The sequence below is a fragment of the Mauremys reevesii genome, linkage group 9, assembly GCF_016161935.1.
Source record: "Mauremys reevesii isolate NIE-2019 linkage group 9, ASM1616193v1, whole genome shotgun sequence".
NCBI lineage: Eukaryota > Metazoa > Chordata > Testudines > Geoemydidae > Mauremys > Mauremys reevesii.
In genome coordinates this window covers 97,831,171-97,846,561 of record NC_052631.1, presented here as the reverse complement: position 1 = coordinate 97,846,561, position 15,391 = coordinate 97,831,171, and the positions used below count along the sequence as shown (strand labels likewise).

At 48.5% G+C, this 15,391-nt stretch overlaps 1 protein-coding gene across 2 annotated transcripts; it reads left to right on the top strand.

Moving 5' to 3' along the window:
- The first annotated feature begins 8,571 nt into the window (after positions 1 to 8,571).
- On the top strand, positions 8,572 to 15,027 carry ZIC3 (Zic family member 3). 2 transcript variants are annotated; one of them, XR_005584254.1, is made up of 4 exons: positions 8,572 to 9,767; positions 10,888 to 11,051; positions 11,804 to 13,221; positions 14,914 to 15,027. XR_005584254.1 is itself a non-coding variant. In XM_039486903.1 (3 exons), exons 1-3 carry the CDS (start codon positions 8,726 to 8,728, stop codon positions 11,984 to 11,986), a joined length of 1,389 nt encoding a protein of 462 aa, XP_039342837.1. In that variant the 5' UTR covers positions 8,572 to 8,725; the 3' UTR covers positions 11,987 to 13,249. The 2 variants fall into 2 exon arrangements, 1 of the variants encoding a protein (XP_039342837.1); XM_039486903.1 differs by lacking the exon at positions 14,914 to 15,027 and having other exon boundaries at positions 11,804 to 13,249.
- Positions 15,028 to 15,391: the final 364 nt, after the last annotated feature.

Here is a 15,391-nt window from a genome sequence, read left to right as displayed (position 1 = left end):
GAGCGCCGGGCGAATGGCTGTTTTGCAGCAGCTTCCTCCAAGCCCCTGTCCGGGGCCAGGAGACTGCGGTTAAATAAACAGCTTCCCGCGGGGGGGAGGCAGATCCCGCCCGGCTTGGGGAGCGGCCGGAAGCCTCTGGTCGGATGCAGGCTGATTGCCGAGCTACCAGCCACAGGCCTGCAGCACGGACGCCTCTGCTTGTCCAGCTTTCACCCACGGGGCCTAGGCAGGAATTCCTGCTGCCCCTTGTAGGTCAGGTCAGGTTCCCTCGCCCACCCAGAGAAAGGCCTTTAACCTGCCCCGGGAGTCAGCTCCATCCCTCGGCTTCTTCCACTGCCAGCCCGCCTGGCTGCTGCAGCACCTGGGCGCCAATTGCCCTGACATTGGAAACGCAAATCGGGCAAAACGCCCGGGGTCTGGAGTGTCCCTGCCAGGAGAAACTCGGGAGCCCCCTCACACAACTGGGTCTCCCAGCTTCCGGTGCCTGCGCAGAGCGCCCATAAAGCTGGGCAGCGCCTTTGCAACTGCGGCCACACAAGGGGCTAGTGCCCTTTGCTCGGGAGTCACCCCCAGATCCGAGACAAATCCCACCCCCAGTTGCCTTATGCAATGGCCTGCTGCTGTCCATATGCAATTCGCTGGGGGCAGGATCGGGCCCTACTCATTAAAAGGCTGGGACCTTCTCTCCTAAATAGGTTCGGCTGGTCTGGGGCCCCTTGTGGTACCCCGGCCACGGGATGGGCCGCAGGTCAGCAGGGAGAGAGACTTTAGAACGGGAGGGTGGGAAATTTACACCTGTTGGTATGAACGGGAACGGCTCCGCGTGCAGAGCCAGAACAGGGGAGACATTGCGGGGGCCATTCACTCCTCCCAGCCGGATGGGGCCCGATCCTGCCAAACGGCTATCTGCTTCCTTGGGAGCAGGATCGGGCCCTTCTAGCGAAACATGAAGGGAGGACATCACGGTTTGTCTAAAAACGGTAAAGCTAGTGTGGTGTCGGGCAGGATCCGAGGGCGGGCTGGGGATTTCTTTCTTTCTTTCTTTTTAATTGAACGTAAGTTCCCAAATTCCTGATGCGTTTAATTTCCTTTTTCTTCATTGTAACCTGCTCTGCTTATTTTCGGTCTAGTATTTTCTCGTTCTTGGCAAATTCTAGGGTTTTTTCCCCGGTAGGTTTTATATTCCAAAGGGCCGGTGTGTGAGAGCTATTCTACGAGGGGTGCGTGCGTGTGTGTGTGTGAGGGGGGGGCTGGTAAGAGGCTGGGGGGGGATATATCCTGTTTGAAAGGTCAGCGAATACTAGAACAAGAGGCTGCACTTGTCCAACGCAGTTGCTCAGTGTCACCACCCCAGGCCCGGGTGGCTCCAGTCAAGTCCAGAGCTAGAGCCCGATTGCGAGGGTGACATTGGCGTGGGGGGGGGACTTCAGAGCCTGGGCGAGCTGGCGAGCCCCCCGCGTGACTCTGGAAGTCCGGGGTCCCGGGCCCAGCCGGGGCACAATGTGCTCTGCTCTGGAGCTCCCCCTAGTGTCAGGCCGCGCTCCGGCGCAGCTTGTTTTCTCGCCCGTCGCTGGGGTATTGCTGGCTGTTGCTCAGCCCGGGCTATGGGTTTGGACGGCGGCACTGGCCAGCGCCGAGTCCCGCGGGGCCTGCGGGCGGGTTTGGGCCGGGGCCACCACCACCAAAACCTCAGCCCTTCTCCTGTTTCCTGGGCCGGGCCCAGGGACCAGCCAGCTGCAGCGACTGCACCACGCCTGCTGCAGCCTGGCGGGCCGGGCGCTTGCACGGGGCGCTGGCTCGCCTGTCTGAGCACCGAGCCCGGCGAACTGGGGCGCACGGGCTGGCCGGGGGGGCAGGAAATGTGCCGCCCCCCCCCCCCAGGTTCAGAGACACGGGCTCGCGCTGTGCCAAAAACGTGACACGCGCCTGCACACTCCGCGGTGATTTCCAGTCCATCTCGCCACCCTGGGCTGGCTGCACTTCCCAGTTCGGCCCGGGTAAAACAGGGAAGCGGCCGCAGTCAGTCACAGGGAGACCAGGGCGGGGGGGTGCTGTTCACTATTAGCCGAAATCTGGTGTCTCCACCTTAAATCTCCCCTGCAGAGCTCCCGCCGCGGAGCGCAGAGCTCGCTACGGGAGGATGAGAAGCTGGAGTTTCGGTGAAGCGACCGCTCTTGTTCTCATTCAGGGACGGGGGAAATGACTTCCAGGAACACAATCAATAACCGGATCGGTACAATATTCGGTGGGACGCAAAAAGAAGGGCAAATAAAAGTGCCTATTTATTCTGCAGGCCTGTAATACCCCCTTGCTACACTCTCCCCTATCGCCTCTTCCCTCCCCGTCCTCCGCACACGGGCTCAGCCCGGCCTCCCCAGCTCCGATCTCCGGGGTGGGGGCCGGTACCTACCCTGCCCTGGGGCCAGCTTGCTTTTCTCCAGCAGCCGAGCCGAGCCCAGAGCGGGAAGTGAGTTCTGGGCGAGCCTGAGCAAGAGGAGCGGAGCTATTCTGTGGCCAGGCTGGGGGCTCGCCAGTTCACATGCCTTCGAGCCGCTTGGTGGCTCCGGTTGCCCCTCAGGGCTCAGTCACGCAGAAAGGGTCAATAAAGTGTGTGTCCCCCGCAAAAGAAGCAAGACAATAAAGCCACCCTCCAGGTCACAGGTCACCTCGTCACTGATTGAGATATTCGCAACTTTTTCCCCCTTCTGCTGAAAAGCTAAAGTTAGCCGGGGCGGGGGAGGAGGGAGCCGGAGCCTGAAAAGGAGACGGGCTTTTGATTCCGGCAACTAGAAAAAGGCATCTTAAAATAAGCAAAACTGCCCTTGATTTAGTAACCCTCGCAAAGCTGTCATGGCACGCAGGAGCCGCAAACCCCCCCCCCCCCCACTTGCCCAGGCAAACTCCTTGCAGAGTGAAAGAGACCTGATTTCCTTCCCCAGGGTAGGCACCTTTGATGTAATAGCCCCTTCTTTAAAACAAATCATTCGTGCCAGCATTTAGCCGGCAAAGAGTGCAGGGTGAACAAGCGGCCAGGATGCAGAAGTAACTTTTTGTTTTTGTCATTCATATTCTGAAAAACCGAAAAGCTAGCATGCTTGTGTGCTGTACTAACTGCATTGCCTGTGTGTGTGTGTGTATGTGTAAAAGACAACATAATCGGGGGTGGGGGTGGAAATGGGTACTCATTAAAAAAATGAATCTGTTGAACCCCAGATGCCTCTGTGTCAAATAATAATACGCGGGTTGTGCTCTAAAAATAATCAAGAAAAGGAGTAGATGGAAAAGCAAAATGTTTATAGCTAATAGCGTGGGGCTTTCAGGACAAATCTAGAGGTGATTTTTTAAATCGATGCGGTCAACGTAGAATTAAGGCACTGGCCGTGCTCCGAAGGGGTGGGGGGTGCCGTTGGTTTTTGCTGTCCCTTTATAAATGGATGTGGGCTCCCCAGCTGGGAAAGTTCCTAAAGTCAGAGACGTAACGCCCACATAACACTGAATCAACCGCTTAGAGGTTTTTCATTGGCATTTTTACAAACACACATACAGGATAGGGAAGATGAGACTCCTCAGAGGGCACCGCGTCTTGCAGAACGGAGTGACTCTAGTGGGCCCGAACAACTTTGTATTCAGAAATTAATTACCGTCGCCATGTTATGGTCCCCTGGCATATTCCACCGTAAGCACAAATACGGTAAATGCGCCCACCTCCGATTTCGTGTTTTGCCTCTGTAACTCGGAGGGAGAAGCTGCGCTCCAAGGTTCTCTGTATGGCATGAATGGTTTGAGCTTTGGGAAGAGAAGAGCCCTTTGTTTTCCCCGTTCATTTATTTTAGTATTAAGAATAATTGAAAAATGCCCCTCAGATTTTGCAACCCAGCGGAACCATCGGTTATTTTAACCTGTTTTTTGTTCCTGCCTGGATTAAAACAGAACCTAAACTTCGCCCAGAAGCCAAATACAGGAGAAGATACTGTAGTCAGACAAGAATTCCGCTCCTTTTAGTTACAGTATGTCCCTGATATTCTTCCAAATCGTCCGTCTGGCAGTTTAGCGATCTCTGTGTGCTTAGTGGAGACATTTGCTTACCTTTCTATTGCTTTCGCTTATCTAGGCTCTAGCATACAATTCATCCCGTGCATTTCCTGAATGTAATTCATTCATTACAGTACGCGGAGAGCGCAGGCGAGTTCCTACACACTTCTATTTTTTACAAACACCGCTCATGTTTTTCACCCCCATTTTCGATACATTAAAGTGTTTCTCCTGCCTCTCTCTGCACTTTGATTTTCTGAACCCCTTTCTTTGTGGAAGTTCAGACCTGTTTACTTCAGCCGGTATCTCTGAAGTTCCAATGTACATGTGATTACCCCTCGGCTGATTGACAGTTACAATGAAAATGTCTCATTCGCTTCTGGTTTGCATTTAATTACACTGGGATTGCAATATGGTTATGGCAAAAGAAAAAACTACATTCCTGTCCGCTTATTAGCGAGATCCATTTGTCTAGGATACACTGACTTGTAAAAGGAATTTAGTGCTCATAAAATATTTGCCTTTCTCTCTGGGCTGCAGTTTGAAAACAAAAAGTCTTTATTCGGCCATCAAAAAACTTCCAGTACAACCCAGGTCTTCGCTTTCCAGCAGGCACAGAGCTGACTGGAGATCAATACGGAAACTTCACCTGGAAAGCCCCATAGATTATCTTTAATGGGAAAGAAATGAGTTTGGGAAATTTGCCTCGTTTCTGACATTTCTGTGGGGAGTATCTAGGGCCCCGTCTCGCAGTTTTCACTCTGGCAATAGGACCCGAGACTTGAATGGGAGTTTTGCTGGAGTAAGGGCGGTAAAATGAGATTTACAGTCAAGAAAACGCCCTTTGCGTCAGTTTCACGCACACACAAATGATCCTAGCTCTGATGTGTGTTGTAAAGCGAGGCGAGCGGTTTGTCCGAGGGTAGGAGGATTTCGCAAAAGCCCTGGCCACAGCAAATGGCTTCTTCCCTCCCTCCTTGGATAACCAAAGAATCCCGTATTGAAATGAAGCGGGGATCATTCGCAGGAAGGGAAGGCGCTTGCTGCCTGAAAAGGGCTTTCGGGTTTTGTGGGTGTCCAGTTCCAAACTCAGTCCAGATTTAAAAACAAAACAAACTAAAAAAGGGGCAAATTGCACAGATATGCGTTTGACGTAAAACTGGAAGAGGGATCTCCGCCTACTCTATCCAGGCAGGCTAAAAACGCCGGATGACGATTCAGCAATGTTATATATATATGTGCATGTTTTATATTTCATGGATTTAAAGGTGAGAGATATTTGACCTCTCTGTCTCTGCGAAATAAACACAAGGAATCTTGGACTGGTTATATACTGCACTGAAACAAAACCACGATGTAGTGAACTTGTGGGGAAAAAAAACCTCAGTATGTTGGTTTAGATGCAAAAAGGCAAAACAGAGGCGAATGCGCTTTCCTATTCAATGTATGCAATTACCGGAGATTTAGTTTCTCAATTCAAACTAAAAACTAAGCACATCTACAATCTTTTATATACATACAAACATTATTGCGCACACACACACATAGACCCGGCAGAGTAGACCTGGGAAACGTATAAAACAAAGATTTATAGGCTAATTTATGTAGCCTGATCCACAAGTAGGCTCCAGTATGTCAGTGCTGCTAATGTTGCCTTCTGCTACGCAATAAAATAGTTTCAGGAATGGCGAATCGGAGCTCGTTTAAAGCTACTGTTTCTTTCCCCGCTCGGGTTGCTTCTCTTGAGAAAATGTGGTGCTTTTTACCACTAACGAGCTAATATTTTTATATGCAAAACCTCCCCCACCCACCCCAGCTTTTCCTGTGTAAAGCCAAGTTTGCCTCCCTTCTCCTCCACCGTGTTGAAAGGTTCCCTAAAAAAATACCGTCGCTGTCTGGCAAAAGGGACTAGACTCTGAACTTCACTTTCTTTGCTGACTTATTTATTTAATGGATGTTAAGCGGCCAGCAAGCCGCTCACCTCTGGACAAATTTCCGCTTCCACCCTTTCAGAGCACCTGGGTCAAAAGAGAAACCGACAAACAAACAACAAATCCTCTCCGATGCCAGAGATCGCCTTGGGTTTGCGTGGTGAGCCGCAGAGCGCCTGGAAGTTGTTTTACATCATATTCAGGCTAAAGACAATGAACAGAACTACACGTGAGGCCTTCTGCAAAAGCAAAGGTCATTCGCCCTCGGTTGCCCCAGGTCGGGAACTTCACAGGCATTTCTCTACCCAACACTCGGCTGATGATCTAATTGAATTATGCCTTTTTGTTCCAGAGACAACACAACACGTGCTGGAGGTAATTAATGATCCGATCTGGGCCCTCGCTAGGCCGACACGCAGACCAGGTACAGCACTTGGGACGCCCGCTTCGGTTTGCAGGGCGCAATAAAACAGGAAAGGGGAAAGTTAGACAAACTTGGCCGAGCCCCTTGAGCGACACTGTAGTGATGTCGGAGTCCCGAGACCCTGGATATGGACCATCAGAAAACAGCCGAGCAGGTTACTGCTTTGGGCCTGAGTTTAGCACACTTCCCGCCCCCAGTCCTGATGCATATTCTCAGCTATACACACACACACCACACCGAACAAAGAAACAACCACTGCCTAGTCTCCGAGCTTTTAAATCCTCCCGCGTTCATTTTATTTTCTAACACTTATTCTCAGAGTTTAATTTGCCCCGTTTAGGCAAATTCCTCCCTGTTGTTGTCTGTGTGAAAGCGTTTATGTGTGTGAAACAAAATCCGAAGCAAACGGTCCCCTCCGAGCCAGAACCCCGTCTCTCCTCCCTCCAAATCTACATTAAATCTACTATTTTTCTATTGCAAGAGGGGTTGATTGTTTGTTTGGTTTTTTTTTCTAGATGCAATAATCTAAGACAGAAGTGACTCACCTTCAAACTTTGTGAATGTTCTTGATGGATGTGGAGTGTGAATTTTGATTGGTTTGATGGGAGATGGTGTTACTACTGAGGGAGATTTTATATCGGTGGCTTTTTTTTTTCAAACCCTAAAATAAAGAATGTGAAGTCTTTCCTGGGGCTGATTGGGGGGAAGGATGTGAAAGGGCTGCAGTTATAAAGCGCTGCTTGAAGCAGTCTCTCAATGCGTCTCTGAACTTGATCAGATTTTATGTTTCCTGCAGAGAGACGGCGGCAATCCTGTGAGACTGGCTCAATAGACAGACTTTGGGGCTCAGCAAATCTCAGGATATTACAATTACAGCCATCTTTCTTTCTGCCTTTTATTCCCACTCTTGCTCCCCATAGTTCTTTGCAAATGCTTTCCAGAACAGAAAATGAGCGGATTTATGGGGCTGTCTGCAGCTGATAATTATTTCAAGGCAGAACGTTGCAACTGCGAAATAATAATAAAATCCATCAATAAATAAATACAATAAAATCAACCAAAAGAGGCACCTTTGATTGAGACTTTGGTCCACGTCTCTAGAGCAATTTATATAGTGATAAAAGTGAATAATTTACATTGTTTGTGGAGCTAAAACCCACGGCATTTAAGCTTGGGAACATGAGGGGTTTATGCCCTTTATCTTGCTCAGCCCCAGATTTGAAATAATCTCTAATATATTTTTTTATTTCCTTCATCTTCTTGTGGGGAAAAAGAAACGGCGTGTGGCGGCTAAACATAAGCCAGGCCCACCCAACGTAGCACCTCAATAGAACCGCTTTCAAGCCGAGGCTGGCCGATCCCCCCAGGAAAAGAAAACACGCGAACGTTTGGCGAGCAGCTCTGATTTATGCCGCCTTAATTTTTATTCGTTTTTAAATCTTTTCTTTTTAATAGCAGGGAAGATTTACGGCTTCCAATCAAGGTGCCGTTTTCCAGCAGATGGATCTCACAAGCGAAGGGCGGGTATCCCGTTGCTCTCCGCGGCTTTGGATCGCTCCCTTGGCCCGGTAGTGGCCCCCCCCCCCCAGGCTTTTTTTGTTTTGTTTTATTTGTTTCTTTTAAAAAAAAACCCCACCCGGGAGGATTTAAACCCTGGTGGAAGCAGCCGGGGAGGACCGGTGGGGAGCGGGCTGCGGGTGGGAATATTGCCCGGCAGGAGCCGGAGCTGCAAGAGGCCGGCCCGGGATGGGGGAAGAAGCCCGCTTCATGCGCTCCCGGCCCCAGCCGCTCCCGCGCGCCCCCGGAGCGGGGCGAGTCAACAAAGCACGTGGGCTCGGGGGGAACCTTTAACCTCACCTGCGAGTCACTAAACCCGGGCGGGCCAATCAGCGCGCCGGCCGGGCCGCGAGCTGCCGGAGCCAACGCCAACCTCCGCCACTCACGCGCGGCGCGGCCAATGGGCGGGCCGGCCGGGGGTCAGGTGACGCCTTGGCAGCCGGCTCCCCATTGGCTGGGCGCGGGCTGCCTCCCGAGTTGGTTTATGTGCGGGGAGTGCGCGGCTGAGTGTATCAGTCCAAGGACACCGCCGGGTGGGAGCGGAGGGGCCGGACTCGGAGCCGGGGAGCCGGGCTGGGGTGCGCTGCGCTGCGCTGCGCTGCCCGGGGCTGGGCGGGGAGGGGGGGGCGCGGCGCTTGGCAGCCCCCAGCCGGGCGCGCGTGGGGCGGTCACGCGTGGGGCTGTGTCCCGCCCGCCCGCCCGCGGTGCATGAACTCGTCCCCCCGCGCCTGGCCCATTGTTCCGGGGGGACCCTCCCTCGGGCTCCCGCCCGCCCTGCCCCATGACCATGCTGCTGGACGGCGGCCCGCAGTTCCCCGCCCTGGGCGTCGGGGGCTTCGGGGCCCCTCGCCCCCACGAAGGGCCCGGCCGCGACCCCGCCGCCGCCGCCGCCGCCGGGATGGGGCTGGGCCCCTTCGGGGACGCCTCGCACGCGGCGGCCTTTAAGCTCAGCCCGGCAGCCCACGAGCTCTCGTCCGGGCAGAGCTCGGCGTTCACCCCGCAGGGCTCGGGCTATGCCAACGCGCTGGGGCACCACCACCACCACCACCACCACGCCGGCCAGGTGCCCGCCTACGGGGGCGCGGCCGCCGCCTTCAACTCCACGCGGGACTTTCTCTTCCGCCAGCGGGGCTCCGGCCTGGGGGAGCCCGCCTCCGGCGGCGCCCAGCACGGCATCTTCGGCGGCTCCCCCGGCAGCCTGCACGGGCCGCCGGGCATCGCGGAGAGCCCGGGCTACCTGCTCTTCCCGGGGCTGCACGAGCAGAGCCCCAGCCACCCCTCCCCCGGCGGGCACGTGGAGAACGGGCAGATGCACCTGGGGCTGCGGGGGGATCTCTTCGGCCGGCCGGACCCTTACCGGGCCGTCTCCAGCCCCCGCACGGACCCGTACGCCGGCGCCCAGTTCCACAACTACAACCCCATGAACATGAATATGGGCATGAACGTGGCGGCCCATCACCACCACGGCCCGGGGGCTTTCTTCCGCTACATGCGCCAGCCCATCAAGCAAGAGCTGTCCTGCAAGTGGGTCGAGGAGAGCCAGATCAACCGGCCCAAAAAGAGCTGCGACCGGACGTTCAGCACCATGCACGAACTGGTCACCCATGTGACGATGGAGCATGTCGGGGGGCCGGAGCAGAACAACCACATCTGCTCCTGGGAGGAATGTCCGAGGGAAGGCAAGTCCTTCAAGGCGAAATACAAACTGGTGAACCACATTCGGGTTCACACGGGGGAAAAGCCATTCCCGTGCCCGTTCCCAGGCTGCGGGAAAATCTTTGCCAGGTCCGAGAATCTGAAGATCCACAAAAGGACGCACACAGGTAAGGAGGGAGACGAAAACCGGGGTGCATGAATCGTAAAACGGTGGGAATTAAAGAACCCCCCATCGAATCCAAATACTCCCCCCAAGGATCACACCGCGCCAGACCGAAAAGCGGGAGTGGGAATCAAACGCTACTTTCCCCAGTTTGGAGCTAAGTTACATTTTGTTCGCGGTTCTTTAAAACTTCGCACTCCGCGAGTTTGGACAGTTTAACATCCGCATGTTCCACGCTCTCGTAAATTTCAGTGCAAGAAGAGCAATCGCCTATTTCTCTATAGCCTCGCTTGACAGAAGATTTCGTCCGATTCTTTGTTGGCTCGGTTTGGGGGTTTATATGAGGCAAAGAGAAATTGTTTTCTGTGGATTGCTTTACATACGATTTAGCTGTCTGCATACATTCTGTTAAGGAAACCATACAAATGCTAATGCAACCTAATTTTCGGTTACTTCCGTTCTTTTTTAGTCTTGATTGGCACATCTCCTAATTAAATCAGTGATACTTTTGTCAAAGTATTTTTATTTGGAGCTCTGTCTTCAATTCAGATCTCCACAGAAGTGAAGTAAGACTAGAAAAGGCAGGAAACCCGCACATTTTCCTTCTTGTTGGGCACATCTTGTAAAAGTGTCTGTTGCTCCAGAATTTATCTAGATCCGTCCCCCCTCCCCCGATTCTAACATCAAGTACTGGTAGTCTGCCTTTAACACTTCGCTTAGCACAACCGTTGCATTTGAAAGGGGCAAATTAAAAGTAACAAAGGACGGATTGAATTTAACTGTAACGTAACAAATCCTATTGTCTGATCCCTTTTTTGTGTGTGTGTGCGTACTACCTCCACCGAGGTGTTTGAGGGTAGAGCTTGGGAAAGGAGGGTGGAAGGGAAATTAAAACTTCAATAATTAAGGGAAAAAGAAATAAAAGTGTCGATGGTGGGGTGTTTCCACTGACATGGAAGGAAAACGGGTTGTGAGACTACGGACTAAAGCCAAGAGAGTGTCTGTCTTCCACTCGGCATCAAATTAATTGTTTTAAGTGAGTTGCCACCGTGATCGATCCGCTAGCGGGAATCAAAGTGAACCTTTCCTCTGTAGCGTCCTTTAACCCTTTCTGAATTTTGCAGGTGAAAAACCTTTTAAGTGTGAATTTGAAGGCTGTGATAGACGTTTTGCGAACAGTAGTGACAGAAAGAAGCACATGCATGTACACACTTCAGACAAGCCTTATATCTGTAAAGTGTGTGACAAGTCTTACACCCACCCCAGCTCTCTTAGGAAACACATGAAGGTAATTAACTCTTGATCGCTTTACTGTTACTAAATATAATCTCGGAGCCTGTTTTCCCTCCCTGTTAGCCTACGTTTGAACAAGGATCGGTGCTGCTTTAGGATGACACAGTTCACCCATTCTGAAAGATTTGTGCTACAGCATTTTACATTCGTCTCCGATTGATACAAATTATCAGCAGAACTGTGTATTTTCGCTCTTATCTCACAGTTCAGGCTGTAACTGATAGCAAGGCCCTTTCAGTGATAACAGCCGTTTGGGTAAATTGCAGTGTTTATTTTCTTGTTCCCCAGACCGAATAGAAAAAAAATGTTATACAGTTCTTCAGAGAGTGGCATGTAGCTACTAACGATTACTGGCCAAGAAATTATTGGCATGTTTTAAAATCTTTGACATCAACAACCCATGCTGAACATATTGAAACGATATGTCCAAGTCAATACCTGGCATCTCCACAATCAAAATCTAAGAACTAGCTGCTGGTGGTGGTGGTGGTGGGGAAATCTTTGCAGATTGTCAGTAAACGACGGGGGGAGGGAGAAAACGTGCTTTAAAATTACAGTATCGCAGCTGCATGGATAAGTTTTCCATTCCCCGAATAATTTATGATTTGTTGGCTGTATTAGTGTAATCACGTAGGAAGGGTAAATATTGACCTTACCTGCGCTGTTTGTAGTGTTCGAACTCTGCTATTTTGCCCGAGTATTCTCAGTGTGACATTATATTTATCATATTGTACCTGTTCATTTTAGGTTCATGAATCGCAAGGGTCAGATTCCTCCCCAGCTGCCAGTTCAGGCTATGAATCGTCCACTCCGCCCGCTCTAAGTTCTGCAAACAGTAAAGACTCTACGAAAAGTCCTCCAGCAGCGGTTCAAAGTAACACAAGCCACAACCCCGGACTTCCACCCAATTTTAACGAATGGTACGTCTAAGGACAAACCAAGCAACCTAACTATAGACTGGACCAAATGAATTCAAAGGAAAACTGAAAATCAATCACACGGAAATGGAGTTTTCAGGCAAACAACCGAACAGGGCTACATCCAGTTCATTGCAATTATCCAGGAAAGGGGTTTTAATTTTTTTTGCAAGATCCAGACGCTGGACTAGCTATGTCCTTTTCTCAGGATTGGATTTTTTTTGTTTGGTTTTGGCATTTGCAGTAATTTCTTTGATTTTTTTTTCTCTTCCCTCTTCCAATCGCGCCTCCCCTTTTCCCTTCATTTGAGCACTGTTTTTTATTTTTTCTATTCTCTCTGTCTCGCTCGCTTTTTTTTTTTTTTTTTTGCTTTTTCTTCCTTCGGTGGGATGCTGCCATGAGGATGAAAATTCTCCTTCGCCTTAGTGGTGATTGTTTAAACTCACATTCTTAAACCGTGCCAAAGTCCTGTTATGTCTTGAACCTCTGTCTCTCTCTCTCTCTCTCTCTCTCACAGCATTATACTTGTGAATGTATTCTCGTCTGATGGGTTCGTCCAGTATTTTTTCAAGATGAGGCTGTGGTGTTATTCTACCCAGATTGTGACCGTTTAGTAAAACAGTTGCCTTTTTGTAATAACTTTTTTTGTAAATACATATCCATGATGCCATATTTATCGTTTGTAATTTAATTATTGATACGAAGTGCCGGGAACTGAACAATATTTATGGGGGGAAAAGTGTTTTCTAACAAAACAAAAACAAACAAAACAAAACAAACAAAAATTACAAAACTCTGTACAGTTTTTGGTTATAACTGCTTTAGCATTAAAAGTTTATTGTTTTTGAAAGAACACAATCGAATAGTTTTTGAACCACCGTTTTGCATTTCCTTGTTGCTTTGTGAACTATTCTTTCCACCCAGGCCTGGCAGAGGAACCGCATATCAAGGTGTTTGTATCCCAGCCCCGTTCTTGAGAGGAATTGTTTTCCCTATCGCAGGCTAGCAATCTGCAGTGTTTCCTTCAAGAGAGGAATGAAGGACGTTGTTGTTTTTCCTTGTCCCCGCCCCCACATCTCAATGGTTTGTTTTCACCTCGAGCTTCATATGTATGTTACTGCACTTTGCACGAGCGAATCAAATATTACTGATCTGACCTGAATGGGACCATGACGTGTCTCTGTCTTGCACTTCAAAGAACCAGAGCTGCATTTAGGCCTCCCAGGGCTGCATATTTAACATCCGAAGGTAAATGTAATGAGTTTGATCTTTGTATGGTGCTGGGGCTCCTTTTTACTCTATGCAGAAAGGCATGCGGATGTCTCCATAGATGGATGGATGGATATACGCACCCATCTCTGTATCTATATATATGCTTTTAAGAGGTTTAGCATGAATCTGAAACAGCTGGGGGGGTAAGTAAAACTGCCAGTTCCATGTGTTCACTTCAGATTAAAGTAAGTGCTTCTTAAAAGAATTAGTTTATTCGAGTTACAGAAAGGGGAAAAATGGATTTGTTTAGCTGCATATAACCCAATACACAGTTATCAACATTATTCTATAAAGCCAATCATATGATGACTTCAATAGTTTTTTTAGAAACACCATAGAAATTCCTTGACAAATATATTTTTCAAACCTAATGAGTTGTAGAGAGATACTGATTAATTGTTTCTAGTAAAATCAGTAACATATGAAATACAATTGTTTATTTTGTAATAAAATTCTAACCTGGATTTTTATTTTCTTTGGCCAAAGGAACATCCTAACTGAGCATATACACAATTCTAGAAAACTAATATCTGTTGGTTGGTAAATTAAATGTTTTAAAAGATTTAGCTGTTTTCACTTTATACCTGGAATTTAGGATGGTATGTTTTTATATTTAATTTTTGGTTTTTAATTTTATTTAGTAATGAAGGCAGTGTGTGAACAGGGACTGTATTTAAGAAATGAACAGGAAATGGGGGAAAGATTAAGGAATTTTAGAGAGAAATGTTAGCTTGATAAATTACTACCGAAAAACAAACACAAACCGAAACAACCTCTCCTCCCTCCACACTTCCCCCTCCAAAATAGTTAAGATTTTTCATCTGTACCAGATGATCTCGGTTGTTGTGAACAATTAATGAATCCACCATTTGGGTATTTGCCCCCTGACTTTTTGAAATCTTAAAATATATGCACAGACTGAGTGGGCTGCTGTTTCTAATATTCATTTTGCATTTGGACCATCCTGTGCTTTGGCTAACTTTCTCAAAGTTAAAATACAGCCCCACTCATTTTTAATTAATAAAAACAATTAAAGATGCCAGAAATATTGGGATTGGGAATTAAAAACAGATTGTATTTTGTCTTCCTAAACTTGTGATTACAAGTAATATCTTAGCTACAGGATTTAACAATATCTGATGTGGTTATTGACAGCACCACTTCTGTGTCCACCACACATAGAAAGGAAGGCAGCATTTGAAGGTGTACACAGTTCAGCTAGAGAAAGCAATTTACTGTGTAAACTGTTAGCATTTCCCCCCTAGCTCTAAGGATGTGAGTAATTTGATGGGAGTTCTGCTGCACCTTTCATGTCTGGGGGAAACCCAGACAGACCCATCTTGAACTTGACACTGGGAAGGGCTGGACTGTGAATACAGTTTGTTTACTTCTTGCTTTAGGATTTCTTTTATTTTATGCAACTTAGATCAAATCCACAAATCGTTTAAAAAAAAAAAGGAGGAAAAGTTTATCTGAAATAGATCAAGCAGACCGATTACAATCTCTTTGCCATGATGACTGCACTTCCAAAACGAGGACTAGTTTGCCACTTTCTACAATTCTCTTTTCCGGGTCCTAATTTTCCCACTTGAAAGAATTATCTTTGATTTTAAAAAAATGTATTTCGGTTTCTTTTATGCAGCTAAATATTTCTTTTGCTATATACAGAGCAGACTTGAACTCCAAGGCAATGGATTTGAAACCCTGTACGACTAAAGTTATCAACTTTACACTGAAGCAAGTAGCCCTGTGCCATACTGCAAAATAAAGAAAAAGAACAAGGTGAGGCGTTTTGTATTGCAATATACTACGAATAAAATAAGAAATAAATGCAATAGATTTTCACAGTGTAAAAAAAATGGCTGCAAATAGTTACATTTTCGGAACGTTTTCCCGTTATGTTCATGTCACACCAGACAATTATCCATGTTCATTTTTAAAATGTGCTCTCAACAGCAAGTGAAGGCGTTTTGTGTGTTCAGCGTCCTGATACTGACCCTGTTAAATACATCTATACCTGCAGATCGGTTCGCTCTAACTGAGATGTACATTCAAATACTGTGCAGAAAACCTAGTATCAGCCATCTGATTTCGGAATAATTTCTGAAGCGTTAAGTAGACGCGGCAGGGTCGCTGGCCCGGGTGC